The sequence below is a fragment of the Chrysemys picta genome, chromosome 1 (genome assembly GCF_011386835.1).
Source record: "Chrysemys picta bellii isolate R12L10 chromosome 1, ASM1138683v2, whole genome shotgun sequence".
Taxonomy (NCBI): Eukaryota; Metazoa; Chordata; order Testudines; family Emydidae; genus Chrysemys; species Chrysemys picta.
In genome coordinates, this window is record NC_088791.1 from 144,596,738 (window position 1) to 144,618,118 (window position 21,381).

Here is a 21,381-nt window from a genome sequence, read left to right on the forward strand (position 1 = left end):
TGTTACCTCTTTACAGCTTCCTCACAGCTCAACTTCCTACAATAGAAAGGTTAGGTAGAATTTCTGCAACAGTAGGGTTAAACAGTCAGTTTCCTGGCTTAAAACCAGCTTGTTCACCTCTTGTACAGTCCCTGCTCTTCTCAAAGGCTGCTGCAGAAGAGCCATCAATAGCAAGTGGGTGAACTTGAGGGACTACAGACCAAGAGCAATTCTCAGACTTTGTTGCTACTTTCCTTGTGCAATAAATTGGGGCACAGGAGAATTGAGGGGATTGGGATTTGAAATCAACTTCAGAACAAAGGGGTTAAAAATTGGGATCAACATTTTCAATCCTTGGTGCCCAAAATTAGACTTCTAAATAATGTTCAGACCCCTAAGTAAAAGTGGACTGATTTTTTCTGAAATGCAGACTCCCTGCAGCTCCTTTTGACTTTAATGGGAATTGTCAGTGATCAGCACTTCTATACATTTTGACATTTTATTTTGGTACCTATATATGGATTTAGGAGCCTGATATTAGGCATCCACGTTTACAAATTTATGCAGAAATTTTCAGAAAAACGTTTAGTCTTTCATACTGAGTATAAACAGTTTCTAGAGTATAAACAATATATTTTAAAAAAAGAAAGAACTTGATTTTGAAAAATAGCTTTTTAAGATCCCGTTAAAACTGAAATTTGGTACAACAGTTTATTTTATACCGAAGTTACAAAAATGGGACTTAAGCAAATTCAGTCCATACACATCTTAGTCTGTTCTCTAACCTCAAGACATGACTGCATTAATACAAAGCCCTACAAAATGTGTAAAGAAAGAGCAGTAAAAAAATAAGAAAAGAGACAACTCTCTTGCTAAAATGGCTCGAGGATAACCCCGTAATAAACAGAACCTAATAATCACTTACTAAAAATGCAGTATGAGAGAAAATCACTGAAAAAGATGCTACTTGCTATTTTATTTTTAATGTCTGTCTTATCATTAGAGGAAACAGTACCATTTCTACTTTTTCTCAGTTTGTTCTTCAATAAAATGGTACCATTGATCAATCATAAATATAAAAAATAGTTTGTGAAACTTCTGGAAAAACAAGTATAACTTGTTCCTTAAGAATGGATCTAAAAGTTGATAAGGTAACCTGATTTCCAGTCACGGTACATGCCAAAATTGAACTGAACCAATAGCGTGTCTTTGAAAAGGAACATGTGGCTCAGGAAAAAAAATAAAGCAAAATCACCTCCTATGGAAGCAATAGATGCATTAAATTTAGGGTAAAGAATAATTAATTATAAACTGCTTTAAAAATGTTAAATAAATATATGTGGTAGTTGGTAAAACCCTGATTTAAATACTCTAAATTATTTTCCTGACTCTTTTATATTGAGCAGACACACAAAATGGCCAGGAATAACAGCAGGCAGCTCAGCCTGTGGAAGTGTAATATTATAGTCGTTTCATTCTTTCATAGAAAGGATATTGATTTTGCATATCAGAGAGTCTTATACAATTAATCTCTTAGGAATTATAAAATATTTCCTAGAATTTTCTCCATCCTATTAGGGGCCATATCACCATCCTCTAATGATGGAATCACTAAAGAATGAGAAAAGAGATACAGAAACTTGAGAATTAATCAAACTTTATCAGAATTAACAATTTCAGGTAATTTAGATGCAGATAATTTCCTAAGGTCCCTGCCACTCCAACAGAAATTCTGTTAATAGGAAGACATTTGGCTTGCCAGAATGTGGTCCAATTGAAGATACAGTCATGAGTCATTTATTTTTTGTCTGGTGTTGAGGGGAAGAGGGAAATTCAGTTTCGTATGAAAAAGAAATTCTAATTTACACTCTGACTAATAAAACCCTCCAAACAATTAAAAAAAAATTCTAAGGAACTAGTGACCAAAAATGTGTACTAAAGTTGCCTTTAGAGATTAGATTATTTTTTTTTTTTGGTAATTAGTATATTTTGTGCATTTGGCAGCAGTTTGTGTGCAGTCAGTTTCATTGTTTCCCTTTTATAGCTAGTAAGTTATTTTCCATGTTGTGAGTATTTCATACAGAAACAAATTTCATACAGGTTACAACACTCCTGCTAATACATCCCAGAATGATATTTACCTTTTTTGTAACAGTGTTACGCTATTGACTCATATTATATAAGTACTTTAATTACACTTTTAAAATTAACTAGATTTCAGATGACTGATTTTCAGAGGTTCTGGGCAGCTTCTATCCATTAAAACTGTGGATGTTCAGCACTTCTGAAAATCAGTTCACAAGCTAACAGGGTTCCTTTAAGATTTTCACACTAAGTTTTTGAGACACATTTACAAATTAGATTTAATCTTAATAGTCTTTATCCGTTTATCTGGAAATTTCCCTTTGGTTTTGATAAAGTTGTCAGGGAAAAATACTGGTACCCCTACCACAGTGAATTCTTCACCAAATTTATATGTATTAGATTATAACCTCTGAGAGCTATGTTTCATCATCATATTCCTACATTGCAATGGATTAGACAGCAATGGTCAAGAACTTAGTTAGGTTCCCAAGTCAATGAGAGGAGCCTGGGTGCTTGGTGTTCTTTGAAAACCAGGCCGTTTTTTCAGGTGCCTTTAGAGTTTAGAATTAAGAGTCTAAGTTGAGGCACTTACTTTTTAAAATCATGGCCAATGTGTTGGTCGTTGTGTTTTGTTTAAAGCCTGTGCTCTAGTTAAGTGTCAGACATTTAAAAGCTACTAGTTTCAAATCAAAATGCATTTTAGCTTGCCTCTAACTCTAAAACAAATTCAGTAATTTCAGTCAAACTTGGCAGGAGAATTCTCCTGGGGCTAACAAGGTGGCAGTGGGTCCTGACTAAAGGGTGGAGGTGCAGATACTTTTGGGCTGCTTAATCTAAGTCTTTGCTTTGACTTGTAGGCACAGTGACTACAAAGTGGTATCTCCTGCCTTACGAGCAGTCGGGAACATTGTGACAGGGGATGATATCCAGACCCAGGTATGGCTTCCTCTACTACTGTCTTGTAATACCATCTTCCTTTCTCTTAGTTAGCAAGGGTAATTTATATAGTCACAAGCCTTGACATTTTCCTTTTATTAAAAACTGTCATTTTTGGAGCTCAAACAGGGAACTGATCGCAGCAGAACATGTTTTTTTTCAAGCTTTCATGCAAACCTCCATCACTGCATTCAATCCTGACCATGCTTTTCCAAGACTGGGTTCCCATATAGGTATGTAAATGCTGGTCAGTCTTGAACTGCAGCACCCTCTAAGTATTCCTGTTTTAGTTCTGTCCCAAGCAAAAACTACCTGTTATGCTGAATTTTGTGGTTATTCTATGATGTGGCCTAATGTCCTCCAAGTTCTAGGTTGAAAGCACTAAATTCCTTTTTCTTTGTGGTCTGTGCCAAAGCTGAAATCCAGGTGGTTCTTCGAGTGATTACTCATGTGTATTCCACAGTAGGTGTGTGTGCTCGCCATGTGCACCGGTGCCGGAAGTTTTTCCCCTAGCAGTACCCGTAGGGGGGGAGTGCCCCCCGCGACCCCTGGAGTAGCGCCTGATGGTGCAGTATAAGGGGAGCTGCGCGCTCCCCCGATCCTCAGTTTCTTCTTGCCACCAGTGAAGGTGCGTTGGAACTACTCAGCTCTAGCTTTGCTGCAGCTTGTCCCCAGAAGAACTGTTGTTAGTTCAGTAGTACCTGTAGCCAGTTAGCTTTTCAGTTAAGTTTAGTTAGTTAGTGAGCCCGGGCCGGGGCGTGCCCCGGGATTTAAGTCGTGCGGCTCTTGCAGGCGTTCTATGCCAAGGAGTGACCTGCACACAGACTGTCTGCGCTGCTTAGCAGAAACCCATATCAGTGAAAGGTGCAAGATCTGCAAGTCGTTCAAGCCCCGGACTAAAAGAACAAAAGGGACATAGACATTAGGGACATTAGACTCTGGGCCATCCTGATGGAGTCGGGGCTGACCCCGACCCCAGCACGCCGCTCCAAACTGGTACCCAGCACTGCGGCGTCGGTATGCGGAGACTAGTCGACACTGCTCCCCTTCCACGGGGCATGCCAAGAGGACCGGAAAGACTTCCTCTTTGCAACGGCACCGAGGGAAGTCTGGGACAGAGGCTTAGGCCCATGTTGGGTAGGCCTCGATCCCCACCGGGCCCTAGGCCTCTGACTCACGTTGAGCAGAGTAGCCCGGCCCCTTCGGAGCAGGCCTCTCCGGATGCCATCTACGCTCAAAGCCCTCCAGGCGGCTATGGATGTTATGTCCATGCCGGTTCCTGGAGCTCCGCCGATGTCGGCCCCACGCTCCAGAGGCAAGCCACCACTGGGATTGCCGCAGTAACCACCGGCCCGGTACCGGTCTCGGTCGAGGCAATGTTCCCGACACCACTCACTGCCCAGTGACCGTTCAGGGCTCAGTCCATGTGGATCGCCCTCGACACCAGCCAGGCTATCTGGATGGGTGCCATCCGATCGGGACTCCTGGCACTGCTCATCTTTGCTGAGTGAATACCGATAGGACCGTGGCGGACGTCGCCAGGGTCCTTGTTTCGAAGGAGGTACTGCAGTCGGTTGCATCATGGCCATCGACGCCCTTCCTGCCCGGGCTCCTGCTCCAAGTTTCCGCCAAGGCACCGTAGCTCCGGGTGTCGATCGCTGGCACCTTGCGAGACTGTTAGTGGAGCAGCTACTACCGTCGGTGCCGTTCTTCCGCCTCGAGGTCGCGGTCCCGTGGTCGACGTACATCCTGGCACCGCCGCCACTCCCGGTCCAGAGAGCAGCGGGTTGTACGCCAGCCTGGCTTCCGCTCACAGTCGCTTGTCTACAGGCCAGGCTAGGCAGCCCAATCAGCCGGCCCCACCGGTGCCTCAGCAAGTGCAGTGGCACCGAGAGTCATGGCCGGCCCAGTGGTACCAGTGGGCACCGTGGCCCCTGGTGCAGCTCCTCATAGGGACTCACTCGGTGGCCGAGGCATCGGAAGTACCATCGGCCTCCATCCCTAGACCACCAAGAAAGGAGTTGGTGGAACCCATATCCTCAGCGCCATGCCCAGAGTCCGACCAGGTGGTGGATCCTCCGGTGCCAGCTGACACCGAAAGCACCGCACCGGCCTCCTCGCCCTGTCTGGAGGAGCTGATTGCGGCCCTGCCCCCCTCCGTCCCGCAGGAGGACTACCGGGCCCACCAAGAGCTCTTAAAAAGGGTGGCAGTAAACCTTCACCTCCAGGCAGAGGAGATGGAGGAGCACTCAGACTCTCTGTTCAATGTGCTGTCCTCCTTGGCACTGGGCAGGGTGGCCTTGCCGCTCCATGAAGGGGTGGCAAGAATTTCAAATGCCCTGTGGCAAACACCAGCCTCATTGGCTCCCATCTCTAAGAAGGCGGAGTGCAAGTACTTTGTACCCAGTAAGGGGCACGAAAATTTGTATACCCACCCGGCACCCAACTCCTTGAGTCGGTCAACCACAGGAAGCGGCAGGGGCAGCCAGCCCCGACTCCTAAGAACAAAGACTCTCAGAGGCTGGATGCTTTCGGGAGAAAAGTTTATTCGTCATCAAGCTTCCAGCTAAGAGTAGCAAACCATCAGGCTCTCCTGGGTCGCTACGAATTTAATCTCTGGGGATCCCTCCCCAAGTTCGAGGACTCCCTCCGGGAGCGCGATAGAAAAGAGTCTAAGGCAGGGGTCTCTAAACTTTGAGACGAGGGCCGTATTAGATTTTTGAAGGGGCTTCGTGGGCTGAAGCGACTGAAAAAATTAAATATATGCAAAATCATTAAAAAAAGAAATATTATTTTAGGATTAGTGAGAAGTATGGTACTGATGTTTTTCTGACAAAATTGCATTTGGCTGTGGTTCAAAGTTAGTGTTCCCTATCATCATAATTGATTGTAAATGTTCATCAGACAAGGTCAATCTGTAGTTGGATTTCACATATTTCATCATCAAAAATGTTTTTTCACACACATAAGTAGTACCAAACACTGACATTAATCCACAGACAAAGTTTTTTACATGGGCATAATGATCACTTGGCAGGCATTTATAGAACTCTATCAGATTTCCTTTCTTATATTTGTCCTTCAACAAGTCATTGGATTGCAGGTCAGTCACTTCAATTTGAAGTTCAGGTGGCAGTGTTTCAAGATCGCAATCAAATGGGTTTTGGAAGATCCATATTTCTCCTGCATTCACATCAAGGTCAGAGAAACGCTCCTGGAATTGTAGTTTCAGATCAGAAATGATTTCTTGTGCAAACCTAGTTAGGAATTGTGATTCAGTTTCTTGGTTGAACTTTTCACAACATGTAAAATGAGCAAAGCAGTCCCTCATCAGTTGGGACTCGAAAAGAACTAGTTTTTGCCTGAATGCTTTCACCTGGGAGTACATGTCACAGATAAGCCCGTTTTCCCCTTGTAGTCTAAGATTGAAGTCATTCATGTGCTTGGTCAAGTCTATGAAAAAAGCTAATTTCCAAAGCCATTCACTGTTTGTGAGTAAAGGTAGAGGTTGGTTTTTTTTATTTAAGAACATTTCAATTTCAGTTTTAAGCTTGAAAAATCACGACACAAACTTTCCACAGCTAAGTCATCGAACTGAAGTGTGGTAGGGCAAATCATGATATTCTGATTCTATTTCCACCAGAAATGCTTGGAACTGACTATGGTTAAGTCCATGCAAGTAAGTGAAATTCACGGTTGAGACTACGGGTTCCATAACACATGACAAATCCAAATATTTCCTGCACAATGCTTGCTGATGAAGAATGCAATGAAAAATCATAGGCTTGGGACAGCCCACACTTTCACAAAGCTTTGTAGATTTGTCCAACCAAACCTTTTTTTGAACCGCACATGTGTCTACTGCCATTGGTTGTAACACACTTCAGTTGTTTCCATTGCAGGTTGTATTGAGAAAGTGACTTTTCAATTTCTTTGAAAAATCTCTTCACCTGTGGTTGTTCCATGCATACTATGCACAGAAGCTAGTTCTTCCGAAACGTCAAAATTACTGCCAACACAGCGAATAAACAACAGCAGCTGCAAAGTATTGGAAACATCGGTTGACTCGTCAAGTACGAGGGAAAACCACTCAAACTTCTTAGCCTTTTCATTCAGCTGGAAAATTATATTACTGCCAGTGTCCTCGATTCTGCGAGCAACTGTGTTCACCAAAAGACCTTAAATAAATCTACTTTTTCTGGGCATATTTCTTCAGTTGCTTGAATCATACATATTTTAACTAGCTCGCCACCAGTAAATGGTTTTCCTCGTTTTGCTAATAGGTGTGCCACTCAGAAGCTGGCCGTCGTTGCAGCTTCGTTCTCGGTTTTCTTCTTCTTAAATATAAACTGTTGTGATGATAAGCCACGTTTCATGGATTCTAATTTATCTGAACGTAGCTTTCCCATAAATTGAGAGTAGTTCAACAAGTGCTTGGTTTCATAATGTCTATGAATGTTGTATTCTTTTAGCACTTCAATAGTTTCGTTACATATTAAACACAATGCTTTACTACCTGATTTGATACCGAAATAGTCCACACTCCATTGTTCTTTAAGCACGCGACATTCAGAATCAACCTTTCTCTTCTGTCCTTTTCCCAACATAATTGCCCCAATAGCAGTGGACTTAAACATAACGAATATACGTTTGTCACTAGTCTGATACGCGCTAAGACAAAAACCGAGGGAAACAACAATGACTCATCATACATCCGGTTCCTTCTGCCGCTACTAACCTACCTACTGAGAGCTCATTGGCACTGCGACCATGGCAGGAATGCAGTGACATCATGAAGTTCCGCCGCTGCTCTGGGGTTCCCGCCACGGGCTCCTGCCAGCCGGGGTCCCGCCACTGACCCCACCCAGCACCCACTGCTGGCCTGGGTGAAGGAACCCAGGCTGGCAGCGGGCTGAGACAGACTGGCACGTGCGCGCGGCGGGAACCCTAGAGCGGTGGTGGGCTGAGCTGCTCAGCCCGCCGCTGCTCTGGGATTCCTGCCGCAGGCTCCTGCCAGCCGGGGTCCCGCCGCCCGATGCGATGTTGGTTGGGGGGCTGGACAAATCGAAGCCATGGGCTGTATCCAGCCCGCGGGCCGTAGTTTGGAGACCCCTGGTCTAAGGTGCTCATGGAGGAAGGGGCAGCGACCACAAGTGTATCCCTGCAGGCCGCTTTGGATGCAACAGACACGGCCGCTCGGTCCATAGCCTCGGTGGTGTCCATGAGACGGGTGTCATGGCTCCTGCTCTCTGGGCTATCCAGCGATGCGCAATCGTCCATGCAGGATCTCCCTTTCGACAGGAAGGCGCTGTTTGTGGAGGAGACAGACGCAAGGCTGCACGGCATGAAAGACTCCCGCACGACCCTCCAGACCTTGGGTCTCTATGTCCCTGCTCCGGCAAAACCCAAGTTCGACTCGATCGCAAGGTTCCCGGTGATGACAGCCAGGGCTTTCCTGCAGCTGCTAGGTCACATGTCGGCGTGCATGTATATGGTCCGCCACGCCAGACTCGGGATGAGGCCCCTCCAGCTCTGGCTGGCCTCGCAGTTCTCCCAGGCCACAGACAGAATGGACAAGGTCCTCACCGTGCCGAACTCGGTGATCACCTCCCTGCGGTGGTGGTCCACACCAAGCAACATGCTCCAAGGGGTCTTGTTCAGGGACAGGGCCCCATTGTTGGAGCTGGTGTCCGATGCATCGGACCTGGGCTGGGGGGCCCATGTGGGGAATTTTCAGACCCAAGGCCTGTGGTCTCTGCAAGACCTGACCCTTCACATAAACGTCAAGGAACTCAGAGCTGTGCGGCTGGCATGTATGGCCTTCCACTCACACCTGAAGGGCAAGGTGGTCAGGGTTCTCATGGACAACACAGCCTCGATGTTCTATATCAACAGGCAAGGCGGGGCCTGATCCTCTGCCCTCTGCCACGAAGCCCTCAGTCTGTGGGACTTCTGTATAGCCCACGACATCCACCTAAAAGCCTTTCACCTGCTGGGTGCCCGGAACGTGAGGGTGGATCGCTTGAGCCAGGACTTCTTCTCTCAGCACGAGTGGTCTCTACACCCGGAAGTGGACCACCAGCTCTTCCAAAGGTGGGGAACTTCCCAAGTGGACCTGTTCGCGACCCGGCAGAACCGACAATGCCCTCGGTTCTGCTCCAGGGGGGGCCTAGGAAGGGGCGCTATCTCTGCTGCCTCTATCCTGTCCTGATCAAGCCAGCTTCTCTATGCCTTTTCCCCGTTCCCGCTGATCAGCAGGGTCCCGGAGAAAATAAAGATGGACAAAGCCAGAGTCGTCCTCATTGCCCTGGCGTGGCCCAGGCAGCAATGGTACGGGACCCTCTCGGGCCTGTCGGTGGCTCCACCATGACTGTTGCCGCTCTGCCCAGACCTGGTCTTTCAGGACCAGGTCCACTGCCTCCACCCCAACCTGGCAGCTCTTCACCTCACGGCGTGGCTGTTCAGTTGCTATGTGGCGAGGAAAGGGCATGCTCAGCACAGGTTCAGCGCATCCTCGAAAGTAGACGGCCCTCCACTCGCCGCTCCTACATGGCAAAGTGGTCTCGGTTTTCGAGGTGGGCGACAGACCAAGGTGTGTCCCCACTGGCCACCCCGATCCAGCTTGTCCTTGATTACCTCCTCCGCCTGAGGGCCCAGGCCCTGGCACCCTCATTAGTCGGTGTACCTGGCGGCCATATCAGCCTTCCATCCCCCAGTGCAAGGACACACTGTGTTCTCCCATGCTATGACCAGCCGGTTCCTTAAGGGTTTGGACCGGCTTTACCTGTATTCTAAGCCCCTGGTCCCACAATGGGACCTGAATCTGGTGCTGGCCTGTCTTACGGGGGCCCCCCCGTTTGAACCGTTAGCCACGTGTTCCTGGTCTCACCTCTCGTGAAACGTGGCCTTCCTAGTTGCTGTCACATTGGCCGGGTGGGTCTCGGAGCTCAGAGCCCTGAACTTCGAGTCGCCATATACGGTCTTTCATATGGACAAGGTCCAGCTCCGCCCACACCCCGCGTTCCTTCCGAAGGTGGTCTCTGCCTACCACATGAGTCAGGACATTTTTCTACCAGTCCTCTGCCCCAAGCCTCACGCAACTAGTGAGGAGCGCCGTCTCCACATGCTCGATGTGCGGCGGGTTCTGGCTTTCTACTTTCTGAGCGAACCAAGCCATTCAGAAAGTCCTTGCAACTGTTCATCGCCTCGGCTGAGCGCGCGAGGGGCCAGCCGATTTCCACGCAGTGGCTTTCCAACTCGATCATTTCGTGCATCCACTCCCGTTACGAGCTGGTGGGTGTCCCGCCACTGCCCATTGTGAGGGCATACTTGATGCGGGCGCAGGCCTCGTCGGCTGCCTTCGTGGCCCACGTCCCTATACAAGACATTTGTAGGGCAGCCACGTGGTCTTCGGTTCACACGTTCACCTCGCACTATGCGATAGTCTCCCAAACCAGGGATGATGCTGGGTTCAGCAGGGCGGTACTCCGTCCCAGGAACTTGTGAACTCCTACCCACCTCCAATAGGTATAGCTTGGAATCACCTACTATGGAATACACATGAGCAATCACTCGAAGAAAAGACAGTTACCTTTTCCGTAACTGGTGTTCTTCAAGATGTGTTGCTCATGTCTATTCCACATCCCGCCCTCCTTCCCTTCTGCCGTAGTTGTCTGGCAAGAAGGAACTGAGGGTGGGGAGAGCGCGCAGCTCCCCTTATACTGCACCAGGCAGGCGCCACTCCAGGGGTCATGGGAGGCGCTCCCCCCCACTGGTACTGATAGGGGGAAAACTTCTGGCACCGGTGCACGTGGCGAGCACGCACACCTACTGTGGAATAGACATGAGCAACACATTTCGAAGAACACCAGTTACGGAAAAGCTCACTGTCTTTTCCTAACCCAGTAATGAGTTCATTAGTTCACTGATGACATATCGTGTATGAGAATACATCATTTTGATATATCTTCTTCAGTTTCATAACACTGAGTTCAGGTAGGAAGACCAGTTAATAGCAACCAGAAACATTCTGTTTCAGTTTAACAGAAGTAGTGCTTGAGACAGTTGTGTGATCTTTCTAATTGTCACAGTGCATTGTTTATAGCCCATATCTGAGGGTTATGTTAACATTGTTGTATTTAACAACCAGCTTCTTTCGTATATAACTCGGTCACAGAAATCCATTCTGGGGGGAATCTTGGTGTTCACAACTGGAATCCAGGAGTCAGTTATAGTGTGGACCAGGCCTCACAGGCTGAGAAAGTGAAGCAGGGAACTAGAGAGCCAAAGAAATGCAGAGCCTGTCTATTTAAGGAGTCTCAGTGCAAAAAGAAAACCAATAAAAACAAAAAACAAAACCTCCTTCATGTTCATTAGGGCCACATTTGGATCCAGGACCTCACATTATGCTAGGTGCTGTATAAATACGTATTAAACACATGGTCCCTGCACTGAATCACTTAATTTCTCTGTGCATCAGTTTCCCTGTCCATAAAATGAGGACAACACTTATTTACTTAACAAGGGGATTAATTACTATTTTGTGAAACATTCTGCGAACATCTGGTGAAAAGTGCTAGATAAATGTTGGTGATGGTCTTTCCTTTTAGGGATTTTTTTTTTTTTTTATAATATGGAGATGTACCTATCTCCTAGAACTGGAAGGGACCCTGAAAGGTCATCGAGTCCAGCCCCCTGCCTTCACTAGCAGGACCAAGTACTGATTTTGCCCCAGATCCCCAAGTGGCCCCCTCAAGGACTGAACTCACAATCCTGGGTTTAGCAGGCCAGTGATCAAACCACTGAGCTATCCCTCCCCACCTGTGTTCAAATGGCTGTCTTTTCTGGACACAGTCTAAGGTGTGTGTGTCTCTCTCTGTCTCTCTCTTCAGGTAATTCTGAATTGCTCAGCTCTGCAAAGTTTATTGCACTTGCTGAGCAGCCCTAAGGAGTCTATCAAAAAGGAGGCATGTTGGACAATATCCAACATTACAGCTGGAAACAGAGCACAGATCCAGGTAACTTACCCAGCTATGTTCCTTTAGTGATCTTTGTCCTTCAGTCTAGGAGGAATGCCCATCAGGTGGCATTGCAATTATAGTTTATATATGACCCGCCTATATTTGTGGAAGGCTTTAACAATGCTGCCATCTCTGCTATGGAATTTGTTAGCTTAAAACATTTTAAAGGTTTTTTTTTTTTTCCCCAAATTCAAACACTTGAGATGGGAGGAAATGTTATGCCAGAAGAAAGCAAAATGCTATTAAATGCAAGAAAACAACATTGCTACAAAAAATCTGGAGGAAAGCCCGATCAGCAAATAAACAAAACAAAAACCACTAATCCCCTGTGAGCTCATCCCCTCAACACCCAGTGTGGTTAGATACTCCCAATAGCCAAATTTTGGTTAAACACACAAACACTTCTTTACTTCACCACTTAATCTGGAAATCTACTGTGTCAAATACTTGCTTAATTTCTTCTTGTCTACATTCCCATTGTACCTCGTTTTAGCCTATCCAGATCAACTAAAATCAAAAACAGTTTTTACCAAGATATTGAAAAGCACTGATCCTCAAGCTGAGGACTTCTCCTCCCTGACTCTCAACTTTTATTCTTCTTCAAGTGATTGCTCATGTGTATTCCACAATAGGTGTGCATACTCGTCATGTGCACCGGTGCCGGAAGTTTTTCCCCTAGCAGTACCCGTAGGGGAGCGCCCCCCGCGACCCCTGGAGTGGCGCCTCCATGGTGCAGTATAAGGGGTGCTGTGCGCTCCCCTCACCCTCAGTTCCTTCTTGCCGCCAGTGAAGGAGCTTCGGAACTGCTCTGTTCCAGCTTGTCTGCAGCTCTCCTCCAGAACTCTTGTTCGTTCAGTGTAGTAGTACCTGTAATTAAAGTAGTTTGATTAGTTTAGTTTAGTTTAGTTTAATGCGCCCGAGCCAGGCATGCCCCGTGCCCCGGGTTTTAAGTCATGCGACACTTGTAGGTGACCCGTGCCAGTGAGTGATCCGCACGCGGACTGTTTACACTGTTTAGGTGAAACCCATCTCAGCGATTGCTGCAAAATTTGCAAGTCATTCAAGTCTTGGACCAAAAGAGAGAGAGACATTCAGCTCCGGGCCATCCTGATGGGGTCAGCGTTGGCATGCCGGAGCCGGGGTCACTCCGAATTGGCACCAGGTACCGTGATGTTGGCACGGCGACCCCCTGGCACCATCTACCAGTCGGCGCTGCTCCCTGTCTGCAGGGCATGCCAAGAAGGCTAAGAAGAGGCCTTCTCTGCCACGGCACCGGGGCAAAACAGGGGGAGAGGCTAGACCCATGTTGGGCAGTCCTTGGTCCCCATCAGCCTCCAGGCCTCCGACTCAGGTTGAGTGGAGTAGCCCGGCCCATTTGGAACAGGCTTCCCTGGATGTCTGGATGCCCTCCGTGCCGGAGGCCCTGCAAGCGGCCCAGGACATTATGTCCATGCCAGTACCAGAGGCACTGCCAATGCTGGCTCCGCAGTCCAGAGGCAAGCCACCGCTGGGATCTCTACAGTCGCCACCCAACTCAGTACCGGTCACAGTTGAGGGAATGTTCCCGACGCCGTTCACCACTCAGCAACCGTCCCATGCGTAGTCGACCCCCACCAGGTTGTCCAGTTGGGTTCCGACTGACAAAGACTCCAGGCACCGCTCCGCCTCGAGGAGCGGACACCGACGAGACTGAGGCAGATGCCACCGAAGCCCCTCGGAGATGAGGACCTATCAGAGCCAGTCACAACATGAACATTGACGCCGTTCCTGTTCGTTGTCTTGCTCCCGCACTCCTGGGCGTCGATCGCCGTCGCGGATCTGCCCGCCGGGGCTGATCGCGGAGCAGCTGCTACCAGCGGTACCATTCCTCCACGTCAGGGTCACGATCTCTTGGTTGGCACCACTCCCGGCACCGCCGCTCCTTCCGGTCCAGGGACAGCAGCAGGGCGTACGCCAGCCAGGCCTCCCTTCGTAGTCGTCGATCGATGGGACAGGCCAGCCAGGCCGAACAGCCTGCTCCACCGGTGCCACAGCAGGTGCAGTGGCACCAGGCTCCATGGCCGGCACAGTGGTACCAGTGGGCCCCATGGCCCCTGACGCAGCCTCCGGAATGGCCGTTGGCCTCCCTCTCCCAGCCTCCCAAGGACGGAGGCAGTGAGACATGCATCTTTGGCGCCGTGCCCGGAGAGCAATCAAGTGGTGGATCCTCCGGTGCCGGTGGACATGCAAAATACCACGCCCGCCTCCTCACTCTCCCCTGATGTGGCGATTACAGCCACTCCTCCCTCTGTCCTGCAGGAGGACTCTCAATCCCACCAGGAACTATTGAAAAGGGTGGCATCAAACCTCAACCTTCAGGCAGAGGAGGTGGAGGAGCCCTCGGACTCCCTCTTCAACATCTTATCTGCCTCAGTACCTGTCAGGGTGGCCCTGGCACTTCACAAAGGGGTAGCCTCCTCTTTGAGATGGGGGGCAAGAGCAGAGCGCAAGTACTTTGTGCCCGCCAAGGGGCATGAATATCTATATACCCACCCTGCCCCTAACTCCCTGGTGGTGGAGTCAGTCAACCACAGGGAGCGGCAGGGCCAATCAGCCCCTACTCCAAAAAATAAAGACTCAAGGAGGCTGGATTCATTTGGGAGAAAAATTTATTCGTCCTCGAGTTTTCAGTTACGGGTGGCAAACAGTCAAGCTCTCTCGGGTCGGTATGAGTTCAATCTGTAGGGCTCTCTGCCCAAATTCAAGGACTCCCTCCATGAGCGTGACAGGAAGGAATTCAAAGCTCTGGTGGAGGAGGGTACAGCGGCTGCCAGGGCAACCCTGCAGGCAGCATTGGATGTGGCTGACATGGCCTCCGCGGTGTCCATGAGAAGGGCATTGTGGCTTTTGCTGTCTGGGCTGTTCAGTGAGGTGCAGGACCTCCCGTTTGACGGCAAGGCTCCGTTTGTGGAACAGACGGACATAAAACCGCATGGCCTCAAAGTCTCCCGCACTACGCTTAAGACTCTTGACCTCTGTGTTCTGGCTCCGGCTAGACCTAAGTTTAAGCCGCAGCAGGCCACCCACGCTAAATACGAGCCCTCTTATAAAAAGTTGCGGGACTATAAGAAATGCCCGTAGAGGCAGTCCCGGTCCGCCCCCTAGCCTGGGTCCTCCAAGGGCAAACAGGAGGAGAAACAGCAGTTTTGACAGGACGCCCGGGGGTGACCTACCAGTTCGTATCAGGGATCCACCCACAATAAAGCTTCCCTTCTCCAATCAGTTGTGTGCTTTTCTCCCGGAGTGGTTGCGGATGACCTCAGACCAATGGGTCCTCAGCACCATCTCCCGGGGCGACACCATCCAGTTTACCTCTACCCCGCCCAACCACCCTCTGTCCCTGTCCCTCCTGGGGGACCCCTCTCACGAGGCTCTGCTCGAGGAGGAGGTGGGGCGGCTCCTGGGCCTAGGAGTGGTGGAAGTGGTGCCAGCGGAGTTCATATGCAAGGGGTACTACTCCTGCTATTTCCTTATCCCGCAGGCCAAAGGGGGGCTCAGGCCCATCCTGGACCTGCGAGGCCTGAACCAGTTCATGGTGAAGCTCAAGTTCCGCATGGTCTCTTTGGCCTTCATCATCCCCTCCCTGTATCCCGGGGACTGGTACGCCGCCCTCAATCTGCAGGACGCGTACTTCCACATCCATATATTCGAGGGGCACGGGCACTTCCTCAGTTTCACGGTTGTGCAAGAACACTACCAATTTACGGTCTTCCCGTTTGGCCTGTCCACTGCCCCCAGGGTATTCACAAAGTGTATGTTGGTGGTAGCAGCCTACCTCAGATGCCATGGGGTCCAGATCTTCCCCTATCTGGATGACTGGCTGGTCAAGGACAGCTCTTGGTTGCAGGTGCGGGATCACGTGGCACTCCTGTCCACGTGCACCACTCTGGGCCTGTTGGTGAACAACACCAAGTCCACATTAGTCCCAGTACAACGCATAGAGTTTATCGGGGTAGTTCTGGACACCACGTCGGACAGGGCCTCCCTATCACCGGACACATGTCGGCGTGCACATATGTGGTTCGCTACACCAGACTCAGGATGAGGCCCCTCCAGCTCTGGTTGGCCTCGGTGTTTTCCCAGGCCCCAGACATAATGGACAAGGTCCTCACTGTGCCTGAGCCGGTGATCATCTCCCTACAATGGTGGTCCTCCCTTGGAATCATGCTCCGAGGGGTCCCATTCAGATGCAAGCCCCCATCGATGGAACTGGTGTCTGATGCATTGGACCTGGGGTGGGGAAGCCCATTTGGGGGACATTCAGACCCAACCTCTGTGGTCTGCTCAGGACCTGGCCTTCCACATAAACATCAAGGAACTCAGGGTGGTCTGGCTGGCGTGTGTGTCCTTCCGCTCGCACCTGGAGGGCAGGGTGGTCAGGGTTCTCATGGACAACACGGCCTTGATATTTTACATCAACAGGTAAGTCAGGGACGATCCTCTGCCCTCTGCCTGGAAGCCCTCAGGCTGTGGGACTTCTGTATAGCCCACGACATTTGCCTCCAGGCCTACCACCTACCGGGCACCTGGAACTCGCGGGCGGATTGCTTGAGCCGGGACTTCTCCTCTCAGCACGAGTGGTCTCTCCACACAGAGGTGGTGCACAGACTTTTCCAAGAGTGGGGAACTCCCCAGGTGGACCTGTTCGCGACTTGGCAGAACTGTCAATGTTCTGCTCTGGTGGGGGGGGGCTGGGACTGGGCGCTATCCCCAATGCCTTCCTCCTATCCTGGTCAGTCCAGTTTCTCTATGCCTTCCCCCCATTCCCACTGATCGGCAAGGTCTTGGAAAAGATAAAGACGGTCAGGGCCCGGGTCCTCCTGATTGCCCTGGCGTGGCCCAGGCAACATTGGTACAGGACCCTCATGAGCCTGGTGGTTACCCTGGCAGGGCTGTTGCCATCCCGCCCGGATCTGGTCTTCCAGGACCAGGGCTGCCTCCTACACCCCAACCTAGCGGCACTCCACCTCACGGCGTGGCTGCTCAATGGTTAGGCTGGGAGGAAAGGACATGCTCAGAAGGGGTTCAGCGTGTCCTCTTGGAAAGCAGGCGACGCTCCATGCGTCGAGCCTACTTGGCAAAGTGGTCTTGGTTTTCCCGATGGGCAGCTGAGCAGGGCGTTTTCCCCCTTGGCTGCCATAATCCAGCTCATTTTAAACTATCTCCTTCACCTTAGAGCCCAAGGCCTGGCACCCTCATCCGTCAAGATGCATTTGGTGGCCATATCGGCCTTCCACACGCTGGTGCAGGGGCACACGGTATTCTCCCACGCTATGATTGGCCGATTCCTTAAGGGATTGAATCGTCTCTTCCCATAAGTTAGGCCCCCCAATGGGACCTAAACTTGGTGCTGGCCCGGTTGACGGGTCCCCCCTTTGAGCCATTAGCTACATGTTCCTGGTCGCACCTGTCGTGGAAGGTAGCCTTCCTGGTGGCGATCACATCAGCTAGACAGGTCTTGGAACTCAGGGCCCTGACCTCCGAGCCCCCGTACACAGTGTTCCATAAGGATAAGGTCCAGCTCCGTCCACATCCTTCGTTCCTCCCGAAGGTGGTCTCCGCCCACCACATGGGTCAGGACGTTTTCCTTCGGTCCTCTGCCCCAAGCCCCATGTGTCCAGTGAGGAGTGCCGCCTCCATACGCTGGATATGAGACAGGCTCTGGCCTTTTACCCGGAACAGACTAAACCATTCAGGAAGTCTTCACAGCTGTTCATCTCCTCGGTTGAATGCATGAGAGGTCAGCCGATCTCCACTCAGCGGCTCTCCAACTGGATCGTGCATCCATACCTGTTATGACCTGGCGGGAATCCCTCTGCCGTTGATTGTAAGGGCACACTCGACTAGGGCGCAAGCCTCATCTGCTGCCTTTTTAGCCCATGTCCCCATTCAGGTCATTTCCATGGCTGCCACATGGTCTTCCGTTCACACGTTCACCTCGTATTATGCAATAGTCTCCCAGACCAGAGAAGACGCTGGGTTCGGCAGGGCTGTGCTCCATCCCGAGAATTTGTGAACTCCTACCCACCTCCAACAGATACAGCTTGGAATCACCTGTTGTGGATTACACATGAGCAATCACTCAAAGAAGAAAAGACAGTTACCTTTTCCGTAACTGGTGTTCTTCGAGATGTGTTGCTCATGTCTATTCCACATCCCGCCCTCCTTCCCTTTGCCGTAGTTGTCTGGCAAGAAGGAACTGAGGGTGGGGAGAGCGCGCAGCTCCCCTTATACCGCACCAGGCAGCCGCCACTCTAGGAGTCGTTAGGGCGCTCCCCTACAGGTACTGCTAGGGGGAAAACTTCCGACACTGGTGCATGTGGCGAGCACGCACACCTATTGTGGAATAGACATGAGCAACACATCTCGAAGAACGCCAGTTACGGAAAAGGTAACTGTCTTTTACCATGCTGTCTTCAGTGCTCAGTGTAGGAACAAATTTCATTTAAAGGCCATGTCTACTCTACAGAGGCTGTGCTGGCAAAGCATAGCTATGCTGGTATAGACCCCCGCCCGCCCCAATGTAATCACAGCATATACCAATAGGAGGATAAGTCCTGGTGGCACAATAATACCACCTTCTCAAACAACATCCACTATGGTGACAGATGCACTCTTCTGTCAGCATAGTTGTGTTTACGCTGGTGATTTTGGTGGCTTTGAGCCTGGGTTAGGGTTGTCCCTCAGGAAGAACTCTCCAGAATTGTCTGCCTCCAATCTGCACTTGTAACAGACTGCAGGTCTCACTTTGTGGCAGAGCTTTCACAGGATTTAAAAAATATTTTAAACTAAACGTCTCAAGTTTCCTCATTGGCTTTGAGGTTTTTGTCTCAAAACTGCCTGTGACAAATGGCAATTTCCTGCAGTATCCTGAATAAACTTTATTGAATTAAATTACACTTTATTCAATTTGGTTTAATACCTCTGGGGTCCATTGTATTAAAAACACAATTGTTTGTGTTATTGTAGGATTGTATGCAACTTTTCTAGGGACACGACTAATGTAAATGTTAGGAACGTCAGAGGACTGTTGGGACAATATGTGTGAAGTCTGTTTTCTAGGAGGCCTTTTGAAGCTATCCCCTGAGGAGAAGAACCCATTATATACTGATTACCTGCTCCTGGAAACTCCAGATCAGAGATCCCTGAACTGTATAAAGGTGGACTAAACTTTTCATGGGTATGCTAGTTCTGAGCTGAGTCTGTTCTGGACTTTCCATCCTTAGAGGTTTTTAAGGCCCGGCTTGACAAAGCCCTGGCTGGGATGATTTAGTTGGTGTTGGTCCTGCTTTGAGCAGGGGGTTGGACTAGATGACCTCCTGAGGTCTCTTCCAACCCGAATCTTCTATGATTCTATGGACTTGTTGACCACAAAAGCAACCCCCTTTTGTGTTTGAAAGACTCACCTGGTAGAGCATATGTTGGAGGCAATTGGGGTGATCTCTGGTAAGTTTATTAGTATGCGTATAGGTTTTTATTATTTTAATATGTTTTCTCTGTAATGGTTTTTACCTTAGGAATAAAATAGGCTTGCATAGGAAGTGCTGGGTGGTAATTTATAACTGTTGGCAATTACACTGTGTACCATCTCTGAGGGGAGAAATAAACAGGCCTGTTTAGGCAGACTATCTTTTGCTGGGAATAACAAAGAGAAGGCAGGGAATACTCTAATCAGAAGGGAGAGAGATGTGGTCTCAACCCATGAGAGGTGGCAGCCGGGGGACCCTGAGAGTGGGTGCCCTTGCTGAACCACTAAGGGGAAATACAGGTGTAGTTGCCCTCAAAAGAAAGTAGGGGTTGGGGTGGAAACACCTTTCTTTCTGAGGACAGTTTGAAGGACAGCACTTTCAGCTTCTCCCCCATCAGAAATGGCAGACAGCAGGTGGTGGTGAAACCAGATCGTAGGCTGTATGTGGATGAGGTCCATGCTGAGACAGTTGAGCAGGCTGCATGGAAGCTCCCTCCTCTGAGACCAGGCCAGAAGCCTGCTATGGCTTCCGTAGTCAGATCAGCTGAAGGAGTATTCCCACCAAACCTACAGAGGAGAATAAGATCATTCAGACTAAACATGGATGCAGTAGTTTGAATCCTGAGAGTTTTGCCTGCAGTTTCCTATTATGCTGTTCTGTAGTCAATAAGGAGCCCATTGTGAGCATCAGCAAAAAAAAACAACCCCTGCATAAACTCTGTTTTAAACTAGATTTCCCAAGCAACATTTTCGGGACTGGTGCTTTACCTGACTCCAGTTTGCTGTATCGTACATTCAAAATTATCAAAGACACATCTTAGGGGCCTATGGCTCCACCTGAAGAAACGGGAATTGCAAGCTAAAATCTGATATCTTTCTCATTTTTTTGTTGGTAAGCTCTTTGAGGAGAGCATAGAGACAAAGTAGACACTGAGGCTGTAGACAAGGAGATAAGTCTGTCTACGCTTCCAGTGAGAGAGAATCTTCAGACTGTCTTATCTCGGCAGGTGTTTGAAGCCACTGCTCCTCCAGGTTCTAGCATAGAGATTATGTGGTAGGAGGATGCCATTGCTGCCTTTCCTGGTAATAGGAAGAGCAAGAGTCTGATTCTCTGGAAAACCATCCAACCCCAAAAGTTTTTTGTTTGGGGTTTCCCAAGTCTGAGCAGATTTCCTCGCCCCTTCCCCCCATGAGGGGCACTTCAGGGTGGGCCCTCACCTGAAAGTAAACCACTTCAGGTACTTGAGATAACTAGCGAAGACTAGCGAAGTCAGTAGAATTAGCTCATTGTCCGAGGGACAAGCTTACCTTTTCCCCAAAGTAAGTTAAAGTAAACCAACACATCAATGAAACCATTCATACCATCACAGGATGGAGAGTGCAATAGTCCATCTCCTAGACATTGAAACAACAGAACAAGTTCCATGCAGAGACAGATATTTTGGACAATGCACAAGATTTTTTGTGATTCAAAGAAAAACTGGCATGCAACCAACTTTAGATCTTGGGTGTCAACATGTCCTTAAGGAGATCAGTATTCTAGGTGGAAATACTTAAATCCATTATTATAGCAATAAGAATACGAAAATACACCTCCTGGCGATCTACTGAACATCTAATCAGGGAGAGTCACCATAGATAACTTAGCTTCTGTTACAAGAAGCATTTTCCAAAATGTCCAGAAGGGAGGTACTAGATTTCTACATAGATATTCACAAATTGCCATTTTGTCCCTCCCTTCAAGTGAAATGGATACATATCTACTCTTGTCTAGACAACCTTTTCATGTTATGCTGGGTCCAGCAGCCATTGCAAAAAATCTTTAGAGACATGGCTTTGAGTGAATAAGTGGAA

The 21,381-nt window shown here is 49.2% G+C and overlaps 1 protein-coding gene across 17 annotated transcripts in view; it reads left to right on the top strand.

Moving 5' to 3' along the window:
- KPNA1 (karyopherin subunit alpha 1) overlaps nt 1–21,381 on the top strand; it is a 260,914-nt gene that overhangs the window by 199,738 nt on the left and 39,795 nt on the right. For 13 of the 17 annotated variants that reach the window (XR_010598953.1, XR_010598943.1, XR_010598947.1 and 10 more), the window contains 2 exons: nt 2,922–3,000; nt 11,892–12,017. Coding sequence is in view for 11 of the 17 variants with exons in the window: in XM_065585990.1 (XP_065442062.1) it covers nt 2,922–3,000; nt 11,892–12,017 (205 nt within the window). In the remaining 6 variants the exon portion in view is untranslated. The remainder of the gene's footprint in view (nt 1–2,921; nt 3,001–11,891; nt 12,018–21,381) is intronic. The other 4 variants (XR_010598950.1, XM_065585975.1, XM_024111157.3 and 1 more) reach the window with 1 other exon arrangement.